Source organism: Bombina bombina, chromosome 4 (genome assembly GCF_027579735.1).
Source record: "Bombina bombina isolate aBomBom1 chromosome 4, aBomBom1.pri, whole genome shotgun sequence".
Taxonomy (NCBI): Eukaryota; Metazoa; Chordata; class Amphibia; order Anura; family Bombinatoridae; genus Bombina; species Bombina bombina.
This window is the reverse complement of record NC_069502.1, coordinates 712,143,659-712,170,268: the sequence shown is the minus strand read 5'-3', so window position 1 is coordinate 712,170,268 and position 26,610 is coordinate 712,143,659. Positions and strand designations below refer to the sequence as shown.

Sequence of the window (26,610 nt, the reverse complement as noted above, 5' to 3'; positions counted from 1 at the left end):
AAGATGGGCTGCATGGTCGAGTCGCCAGAAGAAAGCCATTGCTATGCAAATGCCACAAAGTATCCCGCTTACAATACGCCAAACAGCACAGAGACAAGCCTCAAACCTTCTGGCACAAAGTCATTTGGAGTGATGAGACCAAAATTGAGCTTTTTGGCCACAACCATAAACGCTACATTTGGAGAGGAGTCAACAAGGCCTATGATGAAAGGTACACCATTCCTACTGTGAAACACGGAGGTGGATCGCTGATGTTTTGGGGATGTGTGAACTACTAAGGCACAGGAAATTTGATCAGAATTGATGACAAGATGAATGCAGTATGTTATCAAACAGAACGCCTCATTTTCCACTTCTTGATTAGAGTTTGAACACTGTTGATTTGCATTCTCAATTCCTTGGATATCTTTTTATATCCCTTTCCTGTTTTATACAGTTCAACTATCTTTTTTCCCACAGATCCTTTGACAATTCTTTTTCTTTCCCCATGACTCAGAATCCAGTGCAGCACTGGATGAAAGATGCAAGGGTCTGTCAGGAGTCCAGAAACTCATTAACCTTTTATACACACACACTAATTACAAGCAAACAGATCACAGGTCAGGATGGTTACCTTTAATAGCCATACAAACCCCTTTGTGTCAACTTGTGTGCATGTTATCAGGCCAAAATCAACAGGGTATGTAAACTTTTGATCAGGGTAATATGAGTAGTTTCTGTTGTCATTCGCCTAGATTTAGAGTTCTGCGTTAGCCGTCAAAACCAGCGTTAAGGGGTCCTAACGCTGTTTTTTGCCGCCCGCTGGTATTTAGAGTCAGTCAGGAAAGGGTCTAACGCTCACTTTCCAGCCGCGACTTTTCCATACTGCAGATCCCCTTACGTCAATTGCGTATCCTATCTTTTCAATGGGATCTTTCTAACGCCGGTATTTAGAGTCTTGGCTGAAGTGAGCGTTAGAAATCTAACGACAAGACTCCAGCTGCAGAAAAAAGCCAGGAGTTAAGAGCTTTCTGGACTAACGCCGGTTCATAAAGCTCTTAACTACTGTGCTCTAAAGTACACTAACACCCATAAACTACCTATGTACCCCTAAACCGAGGCCCCCCCACATCGCCGCCACTCTATTAATTTTTTTTAACCCCTAATCTGCCGACCGCACACCGCCGCAACCTACATTATCCCTATGTACCCCTAATCTGCCGACCCCTCCATAATATTTATTACCCCCTAATCTGCCCCGCCCAACGTCGCCGCTACCTACCTACAATTATTAACCCCTAATCTGCCGACCGGACCTCACTGCTACTATAATAAATGTATTAACCCCTAATCCGCCTCACTCCCGCCTCGCAAACCCTATAATAAATAGTATTAACCCCTAATCTGCCCTCCCTAACATCGCAGACACCTAACTTCAAGTATTAACCCCTAATCTGCCGACCGGACCTCGCCGCTACTCTAATAAATGTATTAACCCCTAAAGCTAAGTCTAACCCTAACCCTAACACCCCCCTAAGTTAAATATAATTTAAATCTAATGAAATAAAATAAATCTTATTAAATAAATTATTCCTATTTAAAGCTAAATACTTACCTGTAAAATAAATCCTAATATAGCTACAATATAAATAATAATTATATTGTAGCTATTTTAGGATTAATATTTATTTTACAGGCAACTTTGTATTTATTTTAACCTGGTACAATAGCTATTAAATAGTTAATAACTATTTAATAGTTACCTAGTTAAAATAATTACAAAATTACCTGTAAAATAAATCCTAACCTAAGTTACAATTAAACCTAACACTACACTATCAATAAATTAATTAAATAAACTATCTACAATTATCTACAATTAAATCAACTAAACTAAATTACAAAAAAAACAAACTCTAAATTACAAAAACAAACAAACACTAAATTACAGAAAATAAAAAAAGATTACAAGAATTTTAAACTAATTACACCTACTCTAAGCCCCCTAAAAAAATAACAAAGCCCCCCAAAATAAACAAAAGCCCTACCCTATTCTAAAATAAAAATGTAACAGCTCTTTTACCTTACCAGCCCTTAAAAGGGCCTTTTGCGGGGCATGCCCCAAAGAAAACAGCTCTTTTACATTTAAATAAACATACAATACCCCCCCAACATTACAACCCACCACCCACATACCCCTAATCTAACCCAAACCCCCCTTAAAAAACCTAACACTAAGTCCCTGAAGATCTTCCTTCCTTATCTTCACCACGCCGGTATCACCGATCCGTCCAGAAGAGGATCCGAAGTCTTCCTCCTATCCGGCAAGAAGAGGTCCAGAAGAGGCTCCGAAGTCTTCATCCTATCCAGCAAGAAGAGGAGATCCGGACCGGCAAACATCTTCATCCAAGCGGCATCTTCTATCTTCTTCCATCCGGCGCGGTGCGGGACCATCTTGAAGCAGCCGACGCGGATCCATCCTCTTCTAACGACGTCCTAAGTCCGAATGAATGTTCCTTTAAATGACGTCATCCAAGATGGCGTCCCTCGAATTCCGATTGGCTGATAGGATTCTATCAGCCAATCGGAATTAAGGTAGGAAAAATCTGATTGGCTGTTTGAATCAGCCAATCAGATTCAAGTTCAATCCGATTGGCTGATTGGATCAGCCAATCAGATTGAGCTCACATTCTATTGGCTGATCGGAACAGCCAATAGAATGCGAGCTCAATCTGATTGGCTGATTGATTTTTTCAGCTCAAACTGCCCCATTGTTTCCTATGGGGGAATCGTGCACGAGCACGTTTTTGAAGCTGGCCGCGTCCGTAAGCACCGCTGGCAGTAAATATGCCTGTACGCTCCCTTTTTGGAGCCTAACGCAGCCCTTCTGAGAACTCTAAATACCAGCGTTGTTTAAAAGGTGCGGGGGGAAAAAAGCACGCGTAGCTAACGCACCCCTTTGGCCGCAGAACTCTAAATCTAGGCGATTATGATTTAAAAAGAGTAAACACAGTTGATTGATAATAAATGGCTTCAGCCAAACACTAACCATGAGTGAATGAGTGAAAGAAAAGTTTTTGTGTTATCATTCATATTCTCTGAAAAATGGCCAAGAAATCATAAATTCTGCCAGGGTATGTAAACTTATGAGCACAACTGTATATATATATATATATATATATATATTTATATATATATATATATATATATATATATATATATATACCTTAATCCCTTTTTTAATGTTGCCATTCTGTAAATATTATTTATGTTTAATCTTTAATAATGGCTCCCATAGACTATGGGGAATATTTATCAAAGTGCGAGCGGACATGATACGATTGGGTTGATTTCTGTCCGCCACCTCAGAGCGGGCGGACAAGTTATGGAGAAGCGGAGCTTGATAATTCGGAGCTTGATAATTCGGCCCCTATGTGTCTGTTGAGCTCTTTTCAGTACAATTAATTTATGTAGCTGTAGTTAGCTTTTTTTTAACAATGTTATTATTTCAACACACCTATATTTCTATATTTTACTCTGAGGTAATTAAAAAGATAGGAAAGTAAAAATTAAACTTGCATAATTAAAAAAGAGCATGTTATTTTACTTTACTTCTGTTTTCAAATGTGCTTTGTTTTCTTGGTATCCCTTGTTTAAAAAGAATATGCACATATCCTACACTAGTGGGAGGTAGATGCTGATTGGTGCCTTCATACGTTTGTCTCTTGATTGGCTAAATAGATGTGTATAACTTTCTGCCAGTAGTACAAAGCAAATTTGATAATATTAGTAAATTGGAAAGTTGTTTGAAATTGTATGCTCTATCTGAATCATGAAGGACAATTGTGGGGTTTCCTGTCCTTTTATGTGTTTTTTTTTATGTAATTTAAATAAATTGTTGATATGAGAAATAGATTATTTATAAATGGATGTTCCAATGTTTCCAAAATAATCAAAATGCTGAACCCAAATTGTTTCTTTTGTGATTCAGATAGAACATGCAATTTTAAGCAACTTTCTAATTTACTCCTATTATCAAATTTTCTTCGTTCTCTTGCTATCTTTATTTGAAAAAGAAGGCATCTAAGCATTTTTTCTTGGTTCAGTACTCTGGACAGCACTTTTTTATTGGTGGATGAATTTATCCACCAATCAGCAAGGACAACCCAGGTTGTTCACCAAAAATGGGCCGGCATCTAAACTTACATTCTTGCATTTCAAATAAAGATACCAAGAGAATAAAGAAAATTTGATTGTAGGAATAAATTAGAAAGTTGCTTAAAATGTCATGCTCTATCTGAATCACAAAAGAAAAAAATTTGGGTTCAGTGTCCATTTAAATTTTAAGCAAAATCCATTTGCTTACTATGGGGTTGAAAAATCACAACCTGTTTTTTTTTCCATGTCTCGATGTAAAAAGGAAGATATTTTATCTTAAATTTCCTCAGTAGCCATATCCCATTGTAAAGGGACTTTAAGCAGACAATCGGGAAGCTAGTCCTGGGACTTGCAAGGGAGCATGTGGAATTTTCTTGACAGCTATGTACAGTTATGCTGCATCACTTCCAAGGGATTTTGCATATAAGTATTATGTCCCTTTTTTCTTTCATTCTTATATTGTAAAATTTGCTTCATTCACTTTGTATCATTTGTTGAAGGAGCAGCAGTCAATGCACTACTGGGAGCTATCTGAACAAGTTGTTTAAAATTGTATTATCTTTCTTAAAGGTTTCATTTTTTACTTTACTGCTCCATTAACAGTACAAAAACATTTTTCCGTTATCAAATGCTTCAGCTAAAAGAACTTGAGAAACACAAGACAATGCTTTTCAAATTATTAACAAGCACCCTGAAAAATTTGCAAATGTAAAATTGGTTTTGCGCGTAAGCAAAATACACTGAAAAGGTTTGTGGTTTTTTTTTTGAGGGAACAGCTTGAGGTCCATCAGATGTTTAAAATCATCTTTCGAAAATGCACAAGATTGTGGTCAACCTTATGTATTTAACCTTTGCAGATTGGTTAAATACATAGTCAGAGCTGCACACTTTGGAATGTTTTAAATGAGCCAATCAGGAGCAGAAATATGTATGTATGCTCCAGTCACCATCTTCCCTATACAGAGTGGCACAGGGTTGTTCTGAAACACATAATAAAAAATGTTTGGTTTTTTTAAGAAAGATAAAATGCTGTAATGGAGTACAATATTTTAGTTTTCTACTAGAATGCCACATTTTTTTTATTTAATAGTTTTTAAAGGAACAGTAAACACTAAATAAACACTAGCTAGAATGATGTATTCAAAGCAAACATTAGCCTTAGAATAAAGAAGATCTATTTTCAAGTTATATTAGTTGTTAAAATATTGAAATATTGATTTTTTTTGTATGCAATAGGTGCTGCCATGTTGTAACCTAGGTTTCTTTCTCTGCTGAGGCCAATTAGAAACAGAGCTTGCAACTAAATTTTGTGTGGAATTTATCCATTTTTACTATGGAGTCTGCACTTCTAACAAGAATTGTAAAGGCCTCAATTTTCAGAATTAAATTAAAGGAAAAATTGGTTAAATAAATGACAGTATATTGCAAAGCTGCTTTAGTACGCATAATTAAACATCTTTTTGTAAAAGCTCAAGGTGTTTAAAGTACCATTAAATACTGTAGAGCTGCTGAATCAACAAATGCATAATAATAAGACGAGCCAAAATAGTCTGAATTTGAAATGAGTAGTAGATTTTGTTTTTCTGAAAAATTTCAAAGTTCCATTTACCTTCCCCTGGAATAATGTGACAGCAAATAGCCAAAAACAAAATGCAAAATGCATATACGTATATACTGTGAATTCTTGCTCATGCTCAGTAGGTATGGGCATTCGGATCCTTTGTGATGATCCAAATGCGGAGGTAAGGAGCTGCTCGTTCCCTTCGGATATCTGTGCAAATTCAGATCTTAGAGTAGGGATCTTTTACAGGAATCAATACGGCTACGAAAATATCCGAAGGAAACATGCAGCTCCTTACTTCCGCATTCACAGGCTTAAAACCCACCCAAAAAACCCTTAATAAAACCTATCACTAACCCCCGAAGATCCACTTACAGTTTTTGAAGTCCAGCTTGAACGATCTTCATCCAGGAGGCGAGAAGTCTTCATCCAGACGGCCTCTTCAATCTTCATCCCAGTGGCGAAGTCCTCATCCAAGCGGCGAGAAGTCTTCATCCGGGCGGCCTCTTCAATCTTCATCCAGACAAAATCTTCTGTCTTGATCATGGCGGCACGGAGCGGGTCCATCCTGAAGACATCCGGTGCGGAGCATCCTCTTCATACGGTCGCCGCCATACACTGAATATTCAATGCAAGGTACGCGATTCAAGATGGCGTCCCTTGCATTCCTATTGGCTGAAAAATTTGAATCAGCCAATAGGAATTAGAGCAGCTAAAATCATATTGGCTGTTCAAATCAGCCAATAGGATTCAAGCATCTCACATTCTATTGGCTGATTCGAATTAGTCAATAGAATGAGATCTGTTTAAATCCTGCCTGATTCAAATTTTTCAGCCAATAGGAATGCAAGGGACGCCATCTTGAATCGCGTACCTTGCATTGAATCAAGATAGAAAATGCCGACTGGATGAAGATTGAAGAGGCCGTCTGGATGAAGACTTCTCGCCGCTTGGATGAGGACTTCGCCGCCGGGATGAAGATTGAAGAGGCTGCCAGGATGAAGACTTCTCGTTGCCTGGATGAAGATCGTTCAAGCGGGACTTCAAAAATTGTAAGTGGATCTACGGGGGTTTAGTGATAGGTTTTTAAAGGTTTTTTTGGGTGTTTTTTTTGTTTGTTTAGGGTTTGGGCATGTAAAATAGCTAAATGCTCTTTTAAGGGCAATACCCATCCAAATGCACTTTTCAGGGCAATGGGTAGCTTAGGTTTTTTTTTTTAAAGTTAGGTTTTTTATTTTGGGGGGTTGGTTGGGTGGTGGGCTTTTTTTATTTTGATAAGGCTTTTAAATAAGGTGTCATTCTTTTTTATTTTTGATAATTTAATTTGTTATCTTTTGTAATGGTTGTTTTTTTATTTATTTTAGGTTTTAGTGTAAGGCAGGTTAGGTTTTATTTCACAGGTAAGTTTGTATTTATTTTAGCTAGGTAGTTAGTAAATAGTTAATAACTATTTACTAACTAGTCTACCTAGTTCAAATAAATACAAACTTAGCTGTGAAATAAAAATGAAAGGTTTACGTTAGGCTTAGGGTTACGTTAGGGTTAGGTTTAGGGGTGAATATATAGTTTAATTTAGGTTGTTGCGATGTGGGGGGCTGGTGGTTTAGGGGTTAATGGATGTATTTAGTGGTAGTGATGTGGGAGGCCAGAGGTTTAGGAGTTAAAAGCTTTATTTAGTTGCAGCGATGTCGGGGAGTGGCGGAATAGGGGGTTAACATTTTTTTTAGGTGGTGGCGATGTTGGGGTGCAGGGGAATAGGGGTTTATAACTTTAGTATAGTGGCAGCGATATCGGGAGCGGCACATTAGGGGTCAATAGCTTTATTTAGGTGGCGGCGATATCTTGGGCGGCAGATTAGGGGTTAATAGCTATATTTAGGTGGTGCCGATATCGGGGCAGCAGATTAGGGGTTAATAACATTATGTAGGTGGCGGTGATGTCGTAAGGGGGCAGATTAGGGGTGTTTAGACTTAGTTTTCTTTCCCCATAAACATCAATGGGGCTGCGTTACGGAGCTTTTCTTTCTGCGATCGCAGTTGTTAGGTTTTTTTCAGACACCTCATCATTTATGTCTATGGGGGAAGCGTGAACGACCACGTCAAAACAGCGATTGTTTTTGGTGCGGTATGGAGCTTAAATACTCCATATCGCACGCACAAGCGGGGTTCTGAAAAACTTGTAATGGCTTGCTATAGGGGGTTAAATAACGCAGCTTTTCTTGTGTTCATAAATTTCCCTATAGTGCGCTTAACTCTTAATCTAGGTGTATGTGAGTAAGAGCTGGAGTGAGGGTGGAAGACAGAGAAGGTATTAGATGTGAAGGAATAGGGTCAAGTGGGCAGGTAGTTAGGTGTGAGGAAAACAATAAGAAACCCACTTCACAACCAGTGGTTGGGCAGAGGGTGCATAGAGTGGCGGAGAGGGTAACTGGGAGCGAAGTTGGGAGATTGCAGTTTTGTGTTGGGATGTTGCTTCAGGAGGTACAGTAAGTGTTTTATTAAAAAATTAGTCTGCCAGGTATTGAACACTAAATGCAGGTGGTGCAGGTGGGTAGAGGAAAGAGTTAAAAATGGAGAAGAGTCGTTTAGGGTTTGACGAGTGAGTAGATATAAGAGAAGAGAAGTAGGTTTGCTTAGCTAAGTGAATGGCAGAGGTGTAAGAATAAAAAATTAACTTATAGTGGATGAAATCAGTTCTAGAGCGGGATTTCCTCTAGGCACATTCAGCAGCGTGGGAGCATTTTTGTAGGTGGCGTGTTTGCTAAGAGTGCCAGGGCTGGAGCATAAATATATATATACGGTATATATATATATATATATATATATATATATATATATATATATATATATAATACCGTCCAGCATACAGATTTTACCCTCCTTGTGTCATCTGCCTGGGTGCAGAAATGAAAATAAATGCACTCTCAGGTCTTTTTTCAAAGAGGAGAACAAAACAAGTCTCTTTTAATGTAACGTTTTCAGGGAACTAATTCTCGTCATCAGCATGATTGTTCTCCACTTTGGTGTATATATATATATATATACAGGGAGTGCAGAATTATTAGGCACATGAATATTTTGACCACATCATCCTCTTTATGCATATTGTCTTACTCCAAGCTGTATAGGCTCAAAAGCCTACTACCAATTAAGCATATTAGGTGATGTGCATCTCTGTAATGAGAAGGGGTGTGGTCTAATGACATCAACACCCTATATCAGGTGTGCATAATTATTAGGCAACTTCCTTTCCTTTGGCAAAATGGGTCAAAAGAAGGACTTGACAGGCTCAGAAAAATCAAAAATAGTGAGATATCTTGCAGAGGGATGCATCACTCTTAAAATTGCAAAGCTTCTGAAGCGTGATCATCGAACAATCAAGCGTTTCATTCAAAATAGTCAACAGGGTTGCAAGAAGCGTGTGGAAAAACCAAGGCGCAAAATAACTGCCCATGAACTGAGAAAAGTCAAGCGTGCAGCTGCCAAGATGCCACTTGCCACCAGTTTGGCCATATTTCAGAGTTGCAACATCACTGGAGTGCCCAAAAGCACAAGGTGTTCAATACTCAGAGACATGGCCAAGGTAAGAAAGGCTGAAAGACGACCACCACTGAACAAGACACACAAGCTGAAACGTCAAGACTGGGCCAAGAAATATCTCAAGACTGATTTTTCTAAGGTTTTATGGACTGATGAAATGAGAGTGAGTCTTGATGGGCCAGATGGATGGGCCCGTGGCTGGATTGGTAAAGGGCAGAGAGCTCCAGTCCGACTCAGACGCCAGCAAGGTGGAGGTGGAGTACTGGTTTGGGCTGGTATCATCAAAGATGAGCTTGTGGGGCCTTTTCGGGTTGAGGATGGAGTCAAGCTCAACTCCCAGTCCGACTGCCAGTTTCTGGAAGACACCTTCTTCAAGCAGTGGTACAGGAAGAAGTCTGCATCCTTCAAGAAAAACATGATTTTCATGCAGGACAATGCTCCATCACACGCGTCCAAGTACTCCACAGCGTGGCTGGCAAGAAAGGGTATAAAAGAAGAAAATCTAATGACATGGCCTCCTTGTTCACCTGATCTGAACCCCATTGAGAACCTGTGGTCCATCATCAAATGTGAGATTTACAAGGAGGGAAAACAGTACACCTCTCTGAACAGTGTCTGGGAGGCTGTGGTTGCTGCTGCACGCAATGTTGATGGTGAACAGATCAAAACACTGACAGAATCCATGGATGGCAGGCTTTTGAGTGTCCTTGCAAAGAAAGGTAGCTATATTGGTCACTGATTCGTTTTTGTTTTGTTTTTGAATGTCAGAAATGTATATTTGTGAATGTTGAGATGTTATATTGGTTTCACTGGTAAAAATAAATAATTGAAATGGGTATATATTTGTCTTTTGTTAAGTTGCCTAATAATTATGCACAGTAATAGTTACCTGCACACACAGATATCCCCCTAAAATAGCTATAACTAAAAACAAACTAAAAACTACTTCCAAAACTATTCAGCTTTGCTATTAATGAGTTTTTTGGGTTCATTGAGAACATGGTTGTTGTTCAATAATAAAATTAATCATCAAAAATACAACTTGCCTAATAATTCTGCACTCCCTGTATATATATATATATATATATATATATATATATATATATATATATATATATATATATATATATATATATATATATATACTGTATATATATATATATTTATGTGTTTATATGTGTATATAAATATATACTGTATGTATATTAGCATATGCACATATATTTACAGGGAACACATAGTTCCCCATAGACTGCAATGTAATGGCACTTTTTAGTGCTGTTTTTTTCTGACACCACCCACCTGCCAACTTTAAACCCTAAACATTGCTTTTTTTAAATGCTACATTATTTAAATTAAAAACTACAATATACTTTATTTTGAGGGCAATTGGGTGATATTTTGAAAATTAACCAGAGATCTAATCTCTTGTTAATGTTTGGAGCCCTAATTGTTACTAATGGCTGATTATTTATCGAACGCCTGTAAACAGGCCATTTTGAGTTTACATTTATAGATGGGTAAAACTCATAACATACCTTTCCAAGAGGAAAGAAAGCTGTGTCAAAATATTGGAGTATATTCTAGCTGTTTCAAAAAACTTATCAAATCCCAAAGTCTTTAATGTAGTGTTTAGAAGTAACAAAAAAAATCTAAATAATTAATTAATTAAGCACCCCATTGAGTTTAGAATCACAATTCACCCAAGTACAAGAACTAATCAGATGCTTATATTTTCTTTTGTATACAGTTGATGACATAGTAATTCTGAAAAAGTCAGCACTGCTACCAAACATTTGGAGATTATTGAGAATAAAACTCCATGGACGACACCCAGGACTTGAATGACCAGCCAGTAAGTACTTATGACTAACCAGAAATAAACTGTAAGATGTTCTCGTTGATGCAGTCATTTAGCCAATATTTTGGTTAGATCAGACCAGACGACCCATGTAATTTGTGTAAAGGGACAAGAAAGTAAAAAAAACAAAAAACATCCATGATTCAGAGAGAGCATGCAGTTTTTTAGTTTTAAATATCCCAATTTACTTCCATGATCAAATGTAATTAATTGACTTGGTATCTCTCTGAAGCATGCATGCACGGCCTCAATAAAAAATGTAATATCTCAAATGAGAAGTTGAAAAAATATTAGAAAAAAAATTCAAAATACATTTTTATTGAGGTGTACATAGCAATATTACAGTAATGCCAAAGTTTCAAGAGACTTGTATATACAAAGGTATAAATAAAATCCATACAATTTCTCATCTGTTATATCACAGATAATATAAGGCTATAGGTAAAAGGAAAATAAGTAGGTAAAACCTATTTTTTTTCTTCTCAATTCATAACTTAAAGTTCAACGATACATAACAAATTCAGCATAATCAGTTTTAGTTGGTACCTTCTATTTCCTTAACTATGTTAAACGTTAATAAAACATAAAAGTCTTATATTCAAGTGTAATTACCTGCTTTATGGCAGGGAAGATGACTAGGAGGAGGACGGAGACCCTGGTATGCACTTATCTTATATCAATTGACAGAGTGTTTGTACTGTTCCCAGTAAAATTGTATAATGTGGAAAAAAATCAAATTTCTGTTTCATATAGTATCCATATCCCTTTAATATTAATAGTTCCTCTATCCTTGATGTCCAGAGTTGTTTGGAGGGGACAGTTATTTTTTTCCGATGTCTCGCGATTATAGATTTGGTTCCATTGACTACTATTTGGAAAAGTTCTAATCTAATTTTACATGTGAAGACAAAAAGGGGAAAAAATCTCAAAGACACTCTAAATGTACACCATTTGAACCATAATTGACTTATAAATAGGTCATCTATGCAAGAAAGTCTTTTTTGTCCACATCAGTGAGTCTCCAGCGTCAAATAGGGGGGCCATTGTTAATGTACTATTTATCTTTCTAAGAGTTTTTAAGGAAATCTGACTACGTCCCTATGAACAGTCTAAGATTGGTTCTAATGCAATGTTTAAGTCGCCCCCCAAAATCACTATTCTTTCTTTCTGAATACTCAGTACCTGGTCTATCACTTCTGTGAGGAAAAGAGCTTGATGTGAATTAGGACCGAAAATGTTTACTAGGGTCAATGGTCTATTGAAAAGGGTTCCAACTAAAATGATGTATCTCCCTTCATGATCAACGTTTTTTGTGATAGTTGGAATGGTGTATGTTTATTTATTAGAATCCCAACCCCGTTATGTTTAGTTAATGCCAAACTAAAGTAACCAGTTGGGAATTCCCTAGTGGTTCTGCAGTTCTGGCAAAAATGTGTCTCCTGTACAAACACTATATCACACCGTCTCTTTTTTAACCAATTTAAAGCTAATAAGTAATGAACGTTTTTGTTAGGCAAGTTCAACCCCTTTACATTTTGAGTTGCAATCACTTAGCTATGTTGTGACATTGGTTATGTGTGATGGATTAAAGCTTTTAATTGCTTTTTGTGATGTGTGAGACACCAACATACCTGAGTAAGGATCTCCATCCTCTAAGGGAAAGGTGTGTGTTGAGAAGGATAAAGGAAATTACATCATTGAGTATATTTTTGCTTATATAGTACAATAGCTTGCTGAAAAAAATACAAACAAATTTTATTATAACTATAAACTTTTTGATCCATACAATTACAAAATATTAAACAGCAGAAAAAAACAGCAAACCTACCAATGCGCTAAAATTCACAAAATTATTTCGGCTAGATTACGAGTTTTGCGGTATGAGTGAAAAAGCATCATTATGGCTCTTTTTCACTACCGCTGCTATTACGAGTCTTGCATGTTTAGCTGCACCACACACTTTTTTGGCCGTAACGCAACGTAACTACCGCAGCTTTCAAAAAGTAATTTTTCAATGTGACTTCCTTTGCGCCGGTATTACGAGTTTGCCTGGGAGGCCAAAAAGTGAGCGGTACGGCCAATAACGTCAAGATCCATACCGTAAACTGAATGTCAGTAGTTATGGGTTTTATGCTACAACGTCGTAACATAAAACTCATAACTAAAGTGTTACAAAGTACACTAACACCCATAAACTACCTATTAAACCCTAAACCGAGGCCCTCCTGCATCACAAACACTAAAATACAATTATTAACCCCTAATCTGACGCTCCGGACATCGCCACCACTATAATAAACATATTAACACCAAAACCGCCGCACTCCCGCATCGTAAACACTAGTTTAATATTATTAACCCCTAATCTGCTGTCCCTAACATCGCCACAACCTACATTACTGTTATTAACCGCTAATCTGCTGCCCCCGAAATCGCCGCCACTATACTAAAGTTATTAAGCCCTAAACCTAACCCTAAATCTAATCCTAACCCTAACACCCACTAACTTTAATGTAAGTAAAATAAATCTTAATAAAACCTACTATTAATAACTAAATAATTCCTATTTAAAACTAAATACTTACCTGTAAAATAAACCCTAAGCTAGCTACAATATAACTAATAGTTACATTGTATCTATCTTAGGTTTTATTTTTATTTCACAGATAAGTTTGTATTTATTTTAACTAGGTAGACTAGTTAGTAAATAGTTATTAACTATTTAATAACTACCTAGCTAAAATAAATACAAATTTACCTGTAAAATAAAACCTAAGCTGTCTCACACTAACACATAACCTTACACTACTATTAAATAAATTACATTAATTAAATACAATTAACTAAATTACAAAAACAAACACTAAATTACACAAATTAAAAAAGAAATGATCAAATATTTAAACTAATTACACCTAACCTAATAGTCCTATCAAAATAAAAACCTAAAGCATTGCCCCAGAAATCAGCTCTTTTACCTGTAAAAAAAAATACAATCAACCCCCCAACAGTAAAACCCACCACCCACACAACCAACCCCCAAATGAAATCCTAACTAAAAAAACCTAAGCTCCCCATTGCCCTGAAAAGGGCATTTGTATGGGCATTGCCCTTAAAAGGGCATTTACCTCTTTTTCCGCCCAAACCCTAATCTAAAAAACCCACCCAATAAACTCTTAATAAAACCTAACACTAACCCCCGAAGATCCACTTACAGTTTTTGAAGACTCGACATCCATCCTCAACGAAGCGGCAGAAGTCTTCATCCAAGTGGCAAGAAGTCCTCAACGAAGCCAGGAGAAGTCTTCATCTAAGCGGGACGAAGTCTTCATCCAAGCCAGCAGAAGTCTTCATCCAGATGGCATCTTCTATCTTCATCCATCCGGCGTGGAGCGGCTCCATCTTCAAGACATCTGGCGCAGAGCATCCTCTTCTTACGATGGCGACTGAAGAATGAAGGTACCTTTAAGGGACGTCATCCAAGATGGCGTCCCTTGAATTTCTGATTGGCTGATAGAATTCTATCAGCCATTCGGAATTAAAGGTGAAAAATCCTATTGGCTGATGCAATCAGCCAATAGGATTGAGCTTCAATCCTATTGGCTGATCCAATCAGCCAATAGGATTGAGCTCGCATTCTATTGGCTGATTGGAATTGGGAGCTTAGGTTTTTTAGATTTAGGTTTTTATTTGGGGAGGTTGGTTGTGTGGGTGGTGGGTTTTACTTTTGGGGGGTTGTTTGTGTTTTTTTTTACAGGTAAAAGAGCTGACTTTTTTTGGGCAATGACCCACAAAAGGCCCTTTTAAGGGCTATTGGTAGTTTAGTTTAGGCTAGGTTTTTTTTATTTTTGGGGGGCTTTTTATTTTGATAGGGCTATTAGATTAGGTGTAATTAGTTTATATATTTGATAATTTATTTTGTGTAATTTAGTGTTTGTTTTTGTAATTTAGTTAATTGTATTTAATTAATGTAATTTATTTAATTGTAGTATAAGGTTAGGTGTTAGTGTAAGACAGGTAAGGTTTTATTTTACAGGTAAATTTGTATTTATTTTAACTAGGTAGCTAGTAAATAGTTAATAACTATTTACTAACTAGTCTATCTAGTTAAAATAAATACAAACTTGCATGTGAAATAAAAATAAAACCTAAGCTAGATACAGTGTAACTATTAGTTATATTGTAGCAACCTTAGGTTTTATTTCACAGGTAAGTATTTAGTTTTAAATAGGAATTATTTAGTTATTAATAGTAGGTTTTATTTAGATTTATTTTAATTACATTAAAGTTAGTGGGTGTTAGGGTTATGTTTAGGGGTTAATAACTTTAGTATAGTGGCGGCGACGTTGGGGGCGGCATATTAGGGGTTAATAAGTGTAGGTAGGTGGCGGCGACATTGGAGGCGGCAGATTTGGGGTTAATAAGTATAGGTAGGTGGCGGCGATGTCGGGGGCGGCAGATATGGGGTTAATAACTGTAATGTAGGTGGCAGCGACATTGGGGGCAGCAGATTAGGGGTTAATAAGTGTAGGTATGTAGCGGCAATGTCGGGGGCAACAGATTAGGGGTTAATAAGTTTAATGTAGGTGTCGGCGATGTCGGGGGAGGCAGATTAGGGGTTAATAAGTGTAATGTAGGTGTCGGGGGTGGCAGATTAGGGGTGTTTAGACGTGCTCTCTGTCATGCACACTGTCACTCACACAGCACCTGCTGGCTGGCTCCTCCCTCTCCTCTCCCAGTCTTTACTTTTGCTGCCACTGAGTGCCAGACAGTCAGCCAGTGCCTGTTGAGTGCTAATGTTGCTCCTTCCTGTGCTCTCTGTCCTGCACACTGACACTCACACGGCACCTGCTGGCTGGCTCCTCCCTCTCCTCTCCCAGTCTTTACTTTTGCTGCCACTGAGTGCCAGACAGTCAGCCAGTGCCTGCTGAGTGCTGATGCTGCTCCTTCCTGTGCTCTCTGTCCTACACACTGTCACTCACACAGCACCTGCTGGCTGGCTCCTCCCTCTCCTCTCCCAGTCTTTACTTTTGCTGCCACTGAGTGCCAGACAGCCAGTGCCTGCTGATCCTGCTCCTTCCTGTGCTCTCTGTCCTGCACACTGTTACTCACACGGCACCTGCTGGCTGACTCCTCCCTCTCCTCTCCCAGGCTCCGGTCATGTTCCTTGTGCTCAGTTTGCTGTAGGAACGTAACCTGGTAGTGGGCTGGCTAGAATTGGAGGAGGAGGAGCAAATAGCCCCAGTATTAATCATGGGGTATTGGAGTGCCGTGGTGCTGCGTGTAGATCCAGCACAAGGCACGTGTGGTGGGTGGAGCCTGGGGGTTCAAATCCATTATCCAACTGAACACGTGGAGGCCTGTGCTGCTGCCACGCTGCGCATAATTTATTACTCGTTTTCAGAGTCAGGACTCAAAAACACCAGCCCAGAGACTATTTACAAACAATAAAAAAAGAAATATCTATCAGATTCACTTCACACTACATTATTATGCATTATGCTTGCACAGGGGCTGGCGGTGGAGGGGGGGACAGCAAATGCCCCCCTTGCCCCCCTGTAGCGACGCTACTGATAATGGGAAGATAAAGCCATGAACTTTCTAAAGACTAATGTGTTCTGATGTGTTTTTTGAAATTATGTTATTGTAAATGATTAAAGGGTCAGTAAACCTTAAAATTAATGTTATATAATTCTGCTCATAGTGCAGAATTATATAACATTATATTAGCCAACCATTATTTAACATAATATTGCCCTAAGTGCAGCTCGCTCCCGCTCTGTCTGACAGCAGGAGCGAGCTGCACTTAGTCTTATGGCACGGTCGGGCTGAGGAAAAAAAACAGACCCGCTCAGCAGAGCCCAGAGAGCGGGTCTGTAAAACAGTGTTTTTTGCTAAAAATAAAAAGGCAATATTATGTTAAATAATGGTTGGCTAATATAATGTTATATAATTCTGCACTATGTATTTTAAGGTTTACTGTCCCTTTAAACTGGCTAAAAATTCAATTTGCAGTATATTAATGCATTATCCAATATATGCAACAAATGGATGTTGTAAAAGGGACATCAAATATCTCTTCCTTTTGTGTGTGTGTGTGTGTGTGAGAGAGAGTGTGTTTTTGTGTGTGTCTGTATGTATATATATATATATATATATATATATATATATATATATATACATATCTATATATATCTACACCCAAATACATTACCATCCTGGCAGTCTTTGTTGTTGTTTTTTGTGGCCCACTAGCCAATGATGTCTAGCAGAAAAAAATAGATGGCAGTGATACTCTTCCTGAACTGTGTGCATAATTTGCAATCTAGATTAAGATGTTCAGTTTCCACATTTTCTGGCTGCATGACTCAAGGGCAGAGGAAGAATGGTACTTTGTAGGTGGTAAAACATATAACTAAAGCAAGAAAAGTATACTACTATTAGGCTCAAAAACTTTAAATTTTGGAGTACAAAAAAACAAACTTAAAAATAACAAATTTGAAAATGCTAATGACAGTATTTAGCACTGATACAAGTGGAGTTAGCATCACATCTTGTGCTGCAAACAAATTATATCAAGGCATTTTCATCACTGTCCCAAAATATTTGCACTATCTTCCATAGTTACACAGTGCCAACAACATAGATGATTTTCCTTGACCCCACATAGTTAAGTTGTCCTTCCAACCCTTCCTCCACAGAAAACACTTCACACCTTCATTTGGGATTGAAAAGGACGCAGCTCATTTATTAACATAACATATAAACATCAATAACCTTAACTTACTAACCAATCCCAGAGCTTGCCCCATCTATTAAATTCACAAGCCCTGCCCATCTCATAAAACCATCCCCCTGTTTCTCCAACAGGAAGTACAATCCACATAATTACAGGCGTAAGCATCTACCACCTTGAGCAAGCACCCCGCCATAGCTGCGACATCCATGATCATCTAACTCTAAGGAGGGAGGGCGGGAAATCACCCACCATGTTCCTCCTGCTTAGAATGCCTGACTCTACTTCCTGGTGTGGGTTTATAAACCCCCCCTCTAAGCCCATCCCCTTGTCCTTTACCTCACCCCATGCCCTGCTTCATAGTGGGGTCATATAACCCTTCCTTCTATTTCTTTCCTTCAGGGTTACTCCTTTCTACAGAAATGGGCTCTCCAACTTTTATATTAATATCATCACTTGTACTAGAAATATCAATTACCAATATATAGGTAACAAGGCAACTGTGCTCATGAAATAGAGCTTCCAAGCAATTATAAAATAACAACCTCGCTGCTGAACCATTTTTACACCCTTGTGCTGGTGCAGTTTTTAGTTGTTTGGTCCTCATTACAATTACAACATTTTTTTCTAAGGTACCCACACACACTATACCTTGTTTTTGTTTTCAGCAGACCAGGCATTTTTAGAAAATAACTTAGGTTTACAGAAATAGCATAATAAAGGAAAATGACAGCATATGAAATGCAAATAACAAAAAAATCATTAAAAAAAATCAAATTGTTGAGTCATTTTCTATGGCATACACGGTAAATTGCAGTAATTCCCAAATTGTTGCAGACCCAAACTTAAAATAGTTTTTTTTTTTTTTTTTTTAATTTTTTTTACAAAATATCAAATATTTTTTACAATTTCCCAGTTCTCCTACTTATTTTATTAGTTTAGACAAACATGGATCTATGATCCCTAACATCAACAGCACAACAAAATGAGGCTGGTGGCTACTGCCAGGTTATTGTTATTACTATGATGATCACTTCCTAGCTATCTTATTTGAATTGGGGTAACTCACTCTTTCAAATGAGGGATCTAATGGTATATGTCTATGGTGTAAATGTAATAAAGGCCTCTTAAAAAGAACCACAAAATAGAATCATTGTTGTGAAGTATTCAGCATTGTTATGCCAATCATGTGGCAGTGTGACAAACACACGACCACTAATTTCAAAGAGTATGATTGCTGCTTTCAAATAAGTTTGTCTGTGTATTTTGGGGGCAATTTAGGGCACCCCCCTTGATGTGGCTAAATAAGTCTATGGTTCTGTATGGTGATTATTGATACTATTGTCATCAGATGATAGCCACCTGGGTATGTGAACCCTCCTTTGAAAAAGGGTATTTTTTTAAAGAAAGGTCACTTGTCTAATTTTGTGGTGCTATGGCCTTTTTTATGCGAAAGAGCAGGGTAAAAGACACCTATTTCATAGGCAACTCCCCCGTTCATGTGAGAGGTGTTGTGTGCTTGTGATATATGCTGTTTTAGGTGCTCCTTTGGAAACACCTCCCCTCCCATAAATTAAATACATTAGGTAGAGGATTGCCAATTTTATGGCAATCACCTACTAATGACAGTGGTATAAGTCCCCACATTGGAAAAATGATGTTCCCTTCTTTCTAAACTGGAGTTGTATACCCCAACACCTTGTCAAACACTTAACAGGTGTGTCTTTGTGGCAGCTGATCACCATTAATATGGCGATCTGATACAACAGTGTAGGGGGAGCACTAAATAAATAGCAGTATGAGAAAAAAAAGGCAATTATAAAAACAGCAATGCAGTATAAAAAATGAACAACAATTAAAAAAACAAAACAGCAACAATAAGTAAATAGAAAGTGTTTACTATGAAATAAAAAAAACAGCTACGGGTTTGAGATATTTAGGAGTGCTATATCTCATATTGTTTTTACTATTACCATGGCGATCACCTGAAATTTATAGGGGGGTGTGACCCTTCATTTAAGAGAGGGCAATTCCCTCTTTCATATGAGAGGTCACATATCCGTGTAAAATGCAGGTAATCCCACTTAAAGCAGTAATAACCTGCAGATACACTTAAAGGTGCTGTTTCCCTGAAGGAGAAGGCGTCTCTAGCAGAGTCCCTATCTCACCCTTGTTTGTGCTACATGAAAAAGTTACCCTTCATATGAAAAGGCAGACTCCCCTCTTTTAAATAAGGGGTCACTCGTTCCTCTAACAAAAACGAAGGGGTACTAAGATTAAACAGCACTTTTAAGAGCAGGTTATTTCCACTTTAAGGATAATGATCTGCATCTTACAAGAGAATGTGGCTTTTTTAAGTAAGGGGACTCTTGTGCCTGTAAAATGCAAGTGAACATGAAAAATGGTAATCACCTAAAAACAGCAGGTAAATAACTTGTGCAGTTTAACCTGAGTCTCCCCCCTCCTGTTTGTGCTAGATGGACATGTGAACCCTCCTTCAAATGAGTCGTCATGTAAATCTGAAGAATTAATTTCCAAGCAATGATAAATTACACTTCTACAAACCTTGGATTATGTTGTGTCAGTAAAACACTTTCTACGTGTTAATTTTTAATTTTTATTGTACATTTTAGGTGTTCTATGTGTATACTGCAAACAATATCCAAAAAGTTTAATGGATGTGAGTTAAAATATCACTATAGTAAAGTAATAGTAATATAATTGAAAATGTAAGGGATTCTATCCATGGTGCAAACACTGTCACATATTTTATAAACAAAAATCTCCATAGATTTTAATGAAGAATGTTGCAGAAAAAAATTAATAGTATCTGCTCTATAGTTGCTGAAAATGCTATTTGCAGAAGACAAATTTAACCCCTTAACGACCACAACATACCCTGTACATTGCTCGTTGTTAAGGGATTGTCTGGGTATAATAGCGTGCTCCTCCTGCAAACTTGCTATTGAAAAAGACACCCTCGCTGGTCATTAAGGGGTTAAACAAGATAAACAAATACAGACAGCCCTCAGTTTACGCCGGGATTAGGTTCCAGAAGGAATGGTTGTAAATCGAAACTGTTGTAAATTGAAACCCTGTTTATAATGTAAGTCAATGGGAAGTGAGGGAGATAGGCTCCAGGCCCCTCTCAAAATTGTCATAAGTAACACCTAATACATTATTTTTAAAGCTTTGAAATGAAGACTTTAAATGCTAGACAGCATTATAAACCTAATAAAATAATCACACAACACAGAATATATAATTAAACTAAGTTAAATGAACAAAATCATTTGCTAAACAGCATTATACACCTAATAAAATTATCACAACACAGACTTCACTTGCATTTTTCTGCAAACAGTTCTTTCTATGCATTCCAATCTGGCTCAGGTCTGGTTAAACTGATTAATTTTCAGCTTGCTTGTCTTTGCTGCAACACAAGCAGACAGCTCCACCTACTGGCTATTTTAGTAAATGCACTGCTTCTCAATGCTTTTCAATAGCAGTCACATGACTGGAAAAAAAGGTTGTTATTCTGAAACGGTGTAAATTGAACCGTTGTAAAATGAGGGCCACCTGTACGTTTAGATAAAACCAAACAAACTTGTATGTATGTAATGCACAGAAACTAAAGCACTAATATATTAACAGCTTCAGGCATTTTACACATGTGGCAGGAAGAATTTATATACAGAAATGTACAGAGGAATATACTGTACATCAAAACCTTTTCAATATTTCTTAAACTCTCTGCCAACAAAACAAGGGTTAAACAAGCTTCTTTTATTTAATGAATGTGAAAATAATACCTTTTTCTTTATCATTCACAACACCTATATAAGCTAAACCAAATATTTTCATGCCATCTGTTTAATCCATTGTTTAATTCTTTTCTAACACCATAACAAACAAAAAACACAGTTCGTTAAGTACAAGAGTTCTAGGGGATGAAATTACACCAGGAAACTATAATAACCTGTCAACTCATCAATCAGGGGGCGGGATACAGATTTTTTTTTTTTACAAAGGTTTAACATGGAACTACAAGAGCCGGAGAGTTCACGTTTAACAAATGTTCTGTAGAGCTGTTATTGGATGCCAAAAATGCATAAATAGACTTGTACACTACATAACATTAATAGCCTAGCATGGGTATTATTTTTCTTTTAAAATTGAGCACTTTGGTACTTTGTTTTCACATTTATTTTTCTCTGTATTTAATAAAAATAAAAGATTGCAAAAGCCACAAATTTTACTCAATTCAATTTGAATTATTTGAGTATATTTACTCTAAGCTCACGATCAAAAAACTTGTCAGCATGGAGAGAAAGCATTAAACATCTTTTGAGTTTTGTTTAAGCATTTTTTTAGACCTTATATTGTAATGTTGTTGTCTCTCCATCCAATCAAGAACCCTTCAAAGTGCGATGAATATCTTTCAAATAAAAATTTGTGTTTAGAACAATTTTTAGGGACCTCTTCATACTGATAAGATATTTTAGATCATCTCACCTGAGCGGCGAGCTTTTGAATTTTAGGTCCCCAGAACCCTGCACAGAAAGATAAACAGCTCTAAAATTCTTTGAAAGACCTGGCCGTACTGACGAGAAATCTTAGATAATCTTGCCAGACCAGAGAGCTTTAGAGAATTGGGGCCTTAATCACAGACAGTTTTTTACATTGTTTAGGACCAGTTATTTTAGTACTTAAAGGGACAGTAAAGTCATTAGAACAATTAGACATTAACGATATAGATAGAGCATACAATTTCAAACAAGTTTCCAATTAAATTATTTAATTTGCTTCCTTCTCTTGTTATCCTTTGCTGAAAGGTTTATCTACAAAAGCTCAGGAGCAGCAAAGAATCTAGGTTCTAGCTGATGATTGGTGGCTGCATATATATATACCGGTTGTCATTGGCTCACCCTTGTATTCAGTTAGAAACCAATAGTGCATTGCTGCTCCTTCAACAAATGATAACAAGATCATGAAGCAAATTTGATAATAGAAGTAAACTGGAAAGTTGTTTAAAATTGTATGTTCTATCTGAATCATGAAAGGAAATTTTAGGTTTCCATTGCAAAATCATTTTATGATCTCCTGTATTGTAGGTGGCATAGAAATCAGAAATGTTTTAAAGATATTTTCTCAAACTGATACTGCTGTACCCAAGAACATCATATTACTTGTCTCCAAGCTATTTTTATGAGAAAGGATGTAGATTTGACTACTCAACTACAAATGAAAGAAGCTATGAGTAAATTCAAATTTAAATATACTCATCTGATAGATATAAAATAAATCTGATAAGTCAGAATGTAGAGAATGTTATCACAACATTTCTAATTACCTCTCTAGAGCCTGCACACGATTTACATCAATGACAAATTGATTAAAGTACTTATGAAAGTTATGTTATGATGAAAACATTCACCAATCAGTTTTAAAAATGCCCTGAAATAGTCAAAAGCTTTGAAACTGTATTATCGACACCAGAGATTCCTCTATACAAGTGTTATGGGATCTACTTTATTTGTAAAGTTTACCAGTGCAATCTGCTTGTGCCACATAAAAATGTTCTAATATTGGGGGGCGGAGCCGGCGAGCCTAGAATATGGCCGCATGACTTTAGAGCTCTGGTGAGAACGCAGCTCTTTTCGCGTGCCATCAGTATAAAAGGTATGAAAGTGGCTGTAAAAAAGGTGAGGAGAACCCGGTGACTGCTCGGGAAACCAAACGGACCGACTACAAGGAGGAAATCACTAGCCTATGATCAGATCGGACAAGTGCACAACAATCAGCTCCAGTTGCGGTCACCATCTTAGATTACACACAGTGAGTCCCTGTGTAAAGAGGCTTACCCGAGCAACAGCCGACATCAATAAACGACGGTACAGATAAGTACTAACACCTGACTCCACACATTACGGATACAACAGCCTAATGATACAAGAGGCTGAGCAATGCACTTAACGTTGAAGTATAGATATTAGAGGAGCTCAGACAGCCAAATGAAACTAACGTTCCAATAACCTGCATGTTGTATTAAAATAGACAACAAGGCATTAATAAGACAACTCTGATGCAATAGGCACAATAACAGAAGAGAACTAGTACTATTTGAGAGACCATTATCTTGCCAAAAGAAAGCCTGAGACAACTAAGACATAAATTTTAAGACAAAATGGGCCTAATCCAGTTATAAGAAGTGACATAATACAGGCTGCAAGTGTTACACAGTTGGGTATTGGAGGTTAGCGGATTGATCAGTAGAGAAGAAGAATAAAGGGGGACTCTTAATACTCCTTTGATACCCACACCACTAATACCAAATGATAGTGATTTTGTACACTATATTTAACTGTCTAATAGTGAAACACAGACCGCATCCCAATTATACAGCCACACATTGTGGCCGCAAGAAAGAACAACAAAATGGATAAGACCTCTAAGGCAACTAGTTTGGGGGGGGCAAAAATGTAGTGCCTTTTTTAAACCAACAGATTCCCCTGTTGAAACAGTCCCAAGATGAACCTGCAGCTGCACTACAGAATCTTTCTGAAGATGAACAGACACCTATCAGCAGAGCAGATCTGAAATCCTTACCAACAAAAGAGGATTTTAATATGCTCATTTCTCAAATTGGCCAGATCGTTAAAGAGAGCCTTACTGAAGATAAAAAAGATGTCACAAACCTGGGCGATAGAGTTGCTCAATTGGAAGAAGTAACTGATCTAATGATACAGACTCTTTAGCCCAGCAATCTCAAGACTAATCGTCTACAATAATACAATTACAACTACATATAGAAGAACCTTGACAACAAAGGTAGGAGGCAGAATATACATATAAGAGGAGTCCCAGAAACGGTGAAAATGACCCAAATTCAGGAATACCTACAGGCACTATTCCGCCATATTTTACAGGATCAAAGTCTGAGTGACATTCCCATTGACATTAAGAAAATAAACAAAAGAACCCTCTCCTCCAAGGGGCATAATAATCAAGTTTCACTAATATCAAGACAAGGAAAAAATAATGGCAGCGGACAGAAAAATTCAACCTCTTTTTTTTAGGGATTGCAATTTACAAATCTTTCCTGATCTTAGCCAGCATACATTAAAGAGAAGAAAAGACCTCACACAACATATTCAATAACTAGGAATGCCGTACAGGTGGGGAAACCCATTCTGTATAAAAGTAGTACGCAATAATAAAACACACGTATACCAAGCACCAGAAGACATCAAGGACTTTTGTTCAAACTTGGGTATATCCCAACCAGCGCTCCCAAAGCTAAATGATAACAAAAATACCTCATCCACCTCGACGATGACCTCACTTCCAAAACCACCACGAGACCCTTAGATAAGGGTCTCCAAGAGAAGACAAAGAGGGGCTTGGAAAAAAGAACAATCTTCATCCACTTTAACACAACCAACCTGAATGGGATGATCTCTCTAAAAAGGCGTTCAAGAACTTTTCAGGTGATAGTTATCATCCACCAATAAATCAATTGAAAATATGAGATTTCAGTTAAGATCTCATCATTCAGAGGGAAAGATTGAAGAATATCTAAAAGGTTATATTGTTAAATTATAGATTAAACCAGCTTAGTCCTAATGTTAAAAGTAATGGTCAATCATTTTAAAAATCATTGCATGTCTAGCATTGTTCTGTTTCATTATTTTTTATTTTAACAACAGAACGTTAATTGATGGCAGGCGAGGAGCTCGCCTCATTATCTAATTTGTTTCTAAGTATTCACCCCCTTTATTTTTTGTTAGCTGATCCCAGAAAAATATTATTGAAAAGTAAAGCACAATTTAAAACTGGTCAAAAATAGTTAATATTTTGTAATTATAAAGTGTCCCCCTCTGCAGCTCAAAACAACGCCACAGCTGGCAAAGGACTTCTTGTGGTTGAGGCTCTGTAGTACGGCAGTGGATCATTCACCAAGTAACCTGAATCGGTCCTCCACTCCAGTCCGGTTCCCCGTGCCACCAGCCTCCTCACTACCACGCTGACCGATGCTCCTAATAGGGCGAGTTTTCCATCAGGCCTGGGTAACAGCACAAGCCATCGTTGTAGCTGCCAGTTCTTCCGGATGACGTAGAGCAGTAATAACCTCTGTAGGTCCGGGCAGCGCTGAGGCTCAGCTGGAAGGTAAGTAGTATATCCAACAGCAGAAAAAAACAGCAAGCCTACCAAAGCATTGAAATTCACAACATTATTTATTTCTTATTGGAGACAAATAAAAAAGCTAAAAAGCAAAAAAGCCCTAGCAACCTAGGAAAGAAAATTAGTCCTACGTGTTTCGGCAGCCCACTGCCTTAATCATGGACTCGCGTAGGACTGATTTTCTTTCCTAGGTTGCTAGGGCTTTTTTGCTTTTTAGCTGTTTTATTTGTCTCCAATAAGTAATAAACGGCTAGATTACGAGTTTTGCAGTAAGAGGTGCCGGTGCTAACTTGCAAGTTATTGTCACCACTCACCTCCCTCTAGCGCTGCTATTACAGGTTTACAAAAACCCGGCGTTTGCAGGGAATAAGTGAGCGTAGAGCAAAATTGAGCTCCATACCGCACTCCAATACCAGCGCTGTTTTGAGTTGGTTTTATGTGCTCGTGCATGATTTCCCCATAGATATCAATGGGGAGAGCCGGCTGAAAAAAAGCCTAATACCTGCAATGTATGTTTACACCTAACACCCTAACATAAACCCCAAGTCTAAACACCCCTAATCTGCCACCCCCGACACCTACATTACACTTA

The 26,610-nt window shown here is 37.6% G+C and overlaps 1 protein-coding gene across 3 annotated transcripts in view; it reads left to right on the top strand.

Moving 5' to 3' along the window:
• Positions 1–26,610, top strand: part of EYA4 (EYA transcriptional coactivator and phosphatase 4) — a 506,638-nt gene that overhangs the window by 67,529 nt on the left and 412,499 nt on the right. For all 3 annotated transcript variants that reach the window (XM_053710909.1, XM_053710910.1, XM_053710908.1), the window contains one exon: positions 10,988–11,092. In XM_053710909.1, the coding sequence (XP_053566884.1) occupies positions 11,060–11,092 (33 nt within the window). In that variant the 5' untranslated portion in view covers positions 10,988–11,059. The remainder of the gene's footprint in view (positions 1–10,987; positions 11,093–26,610) is intronic.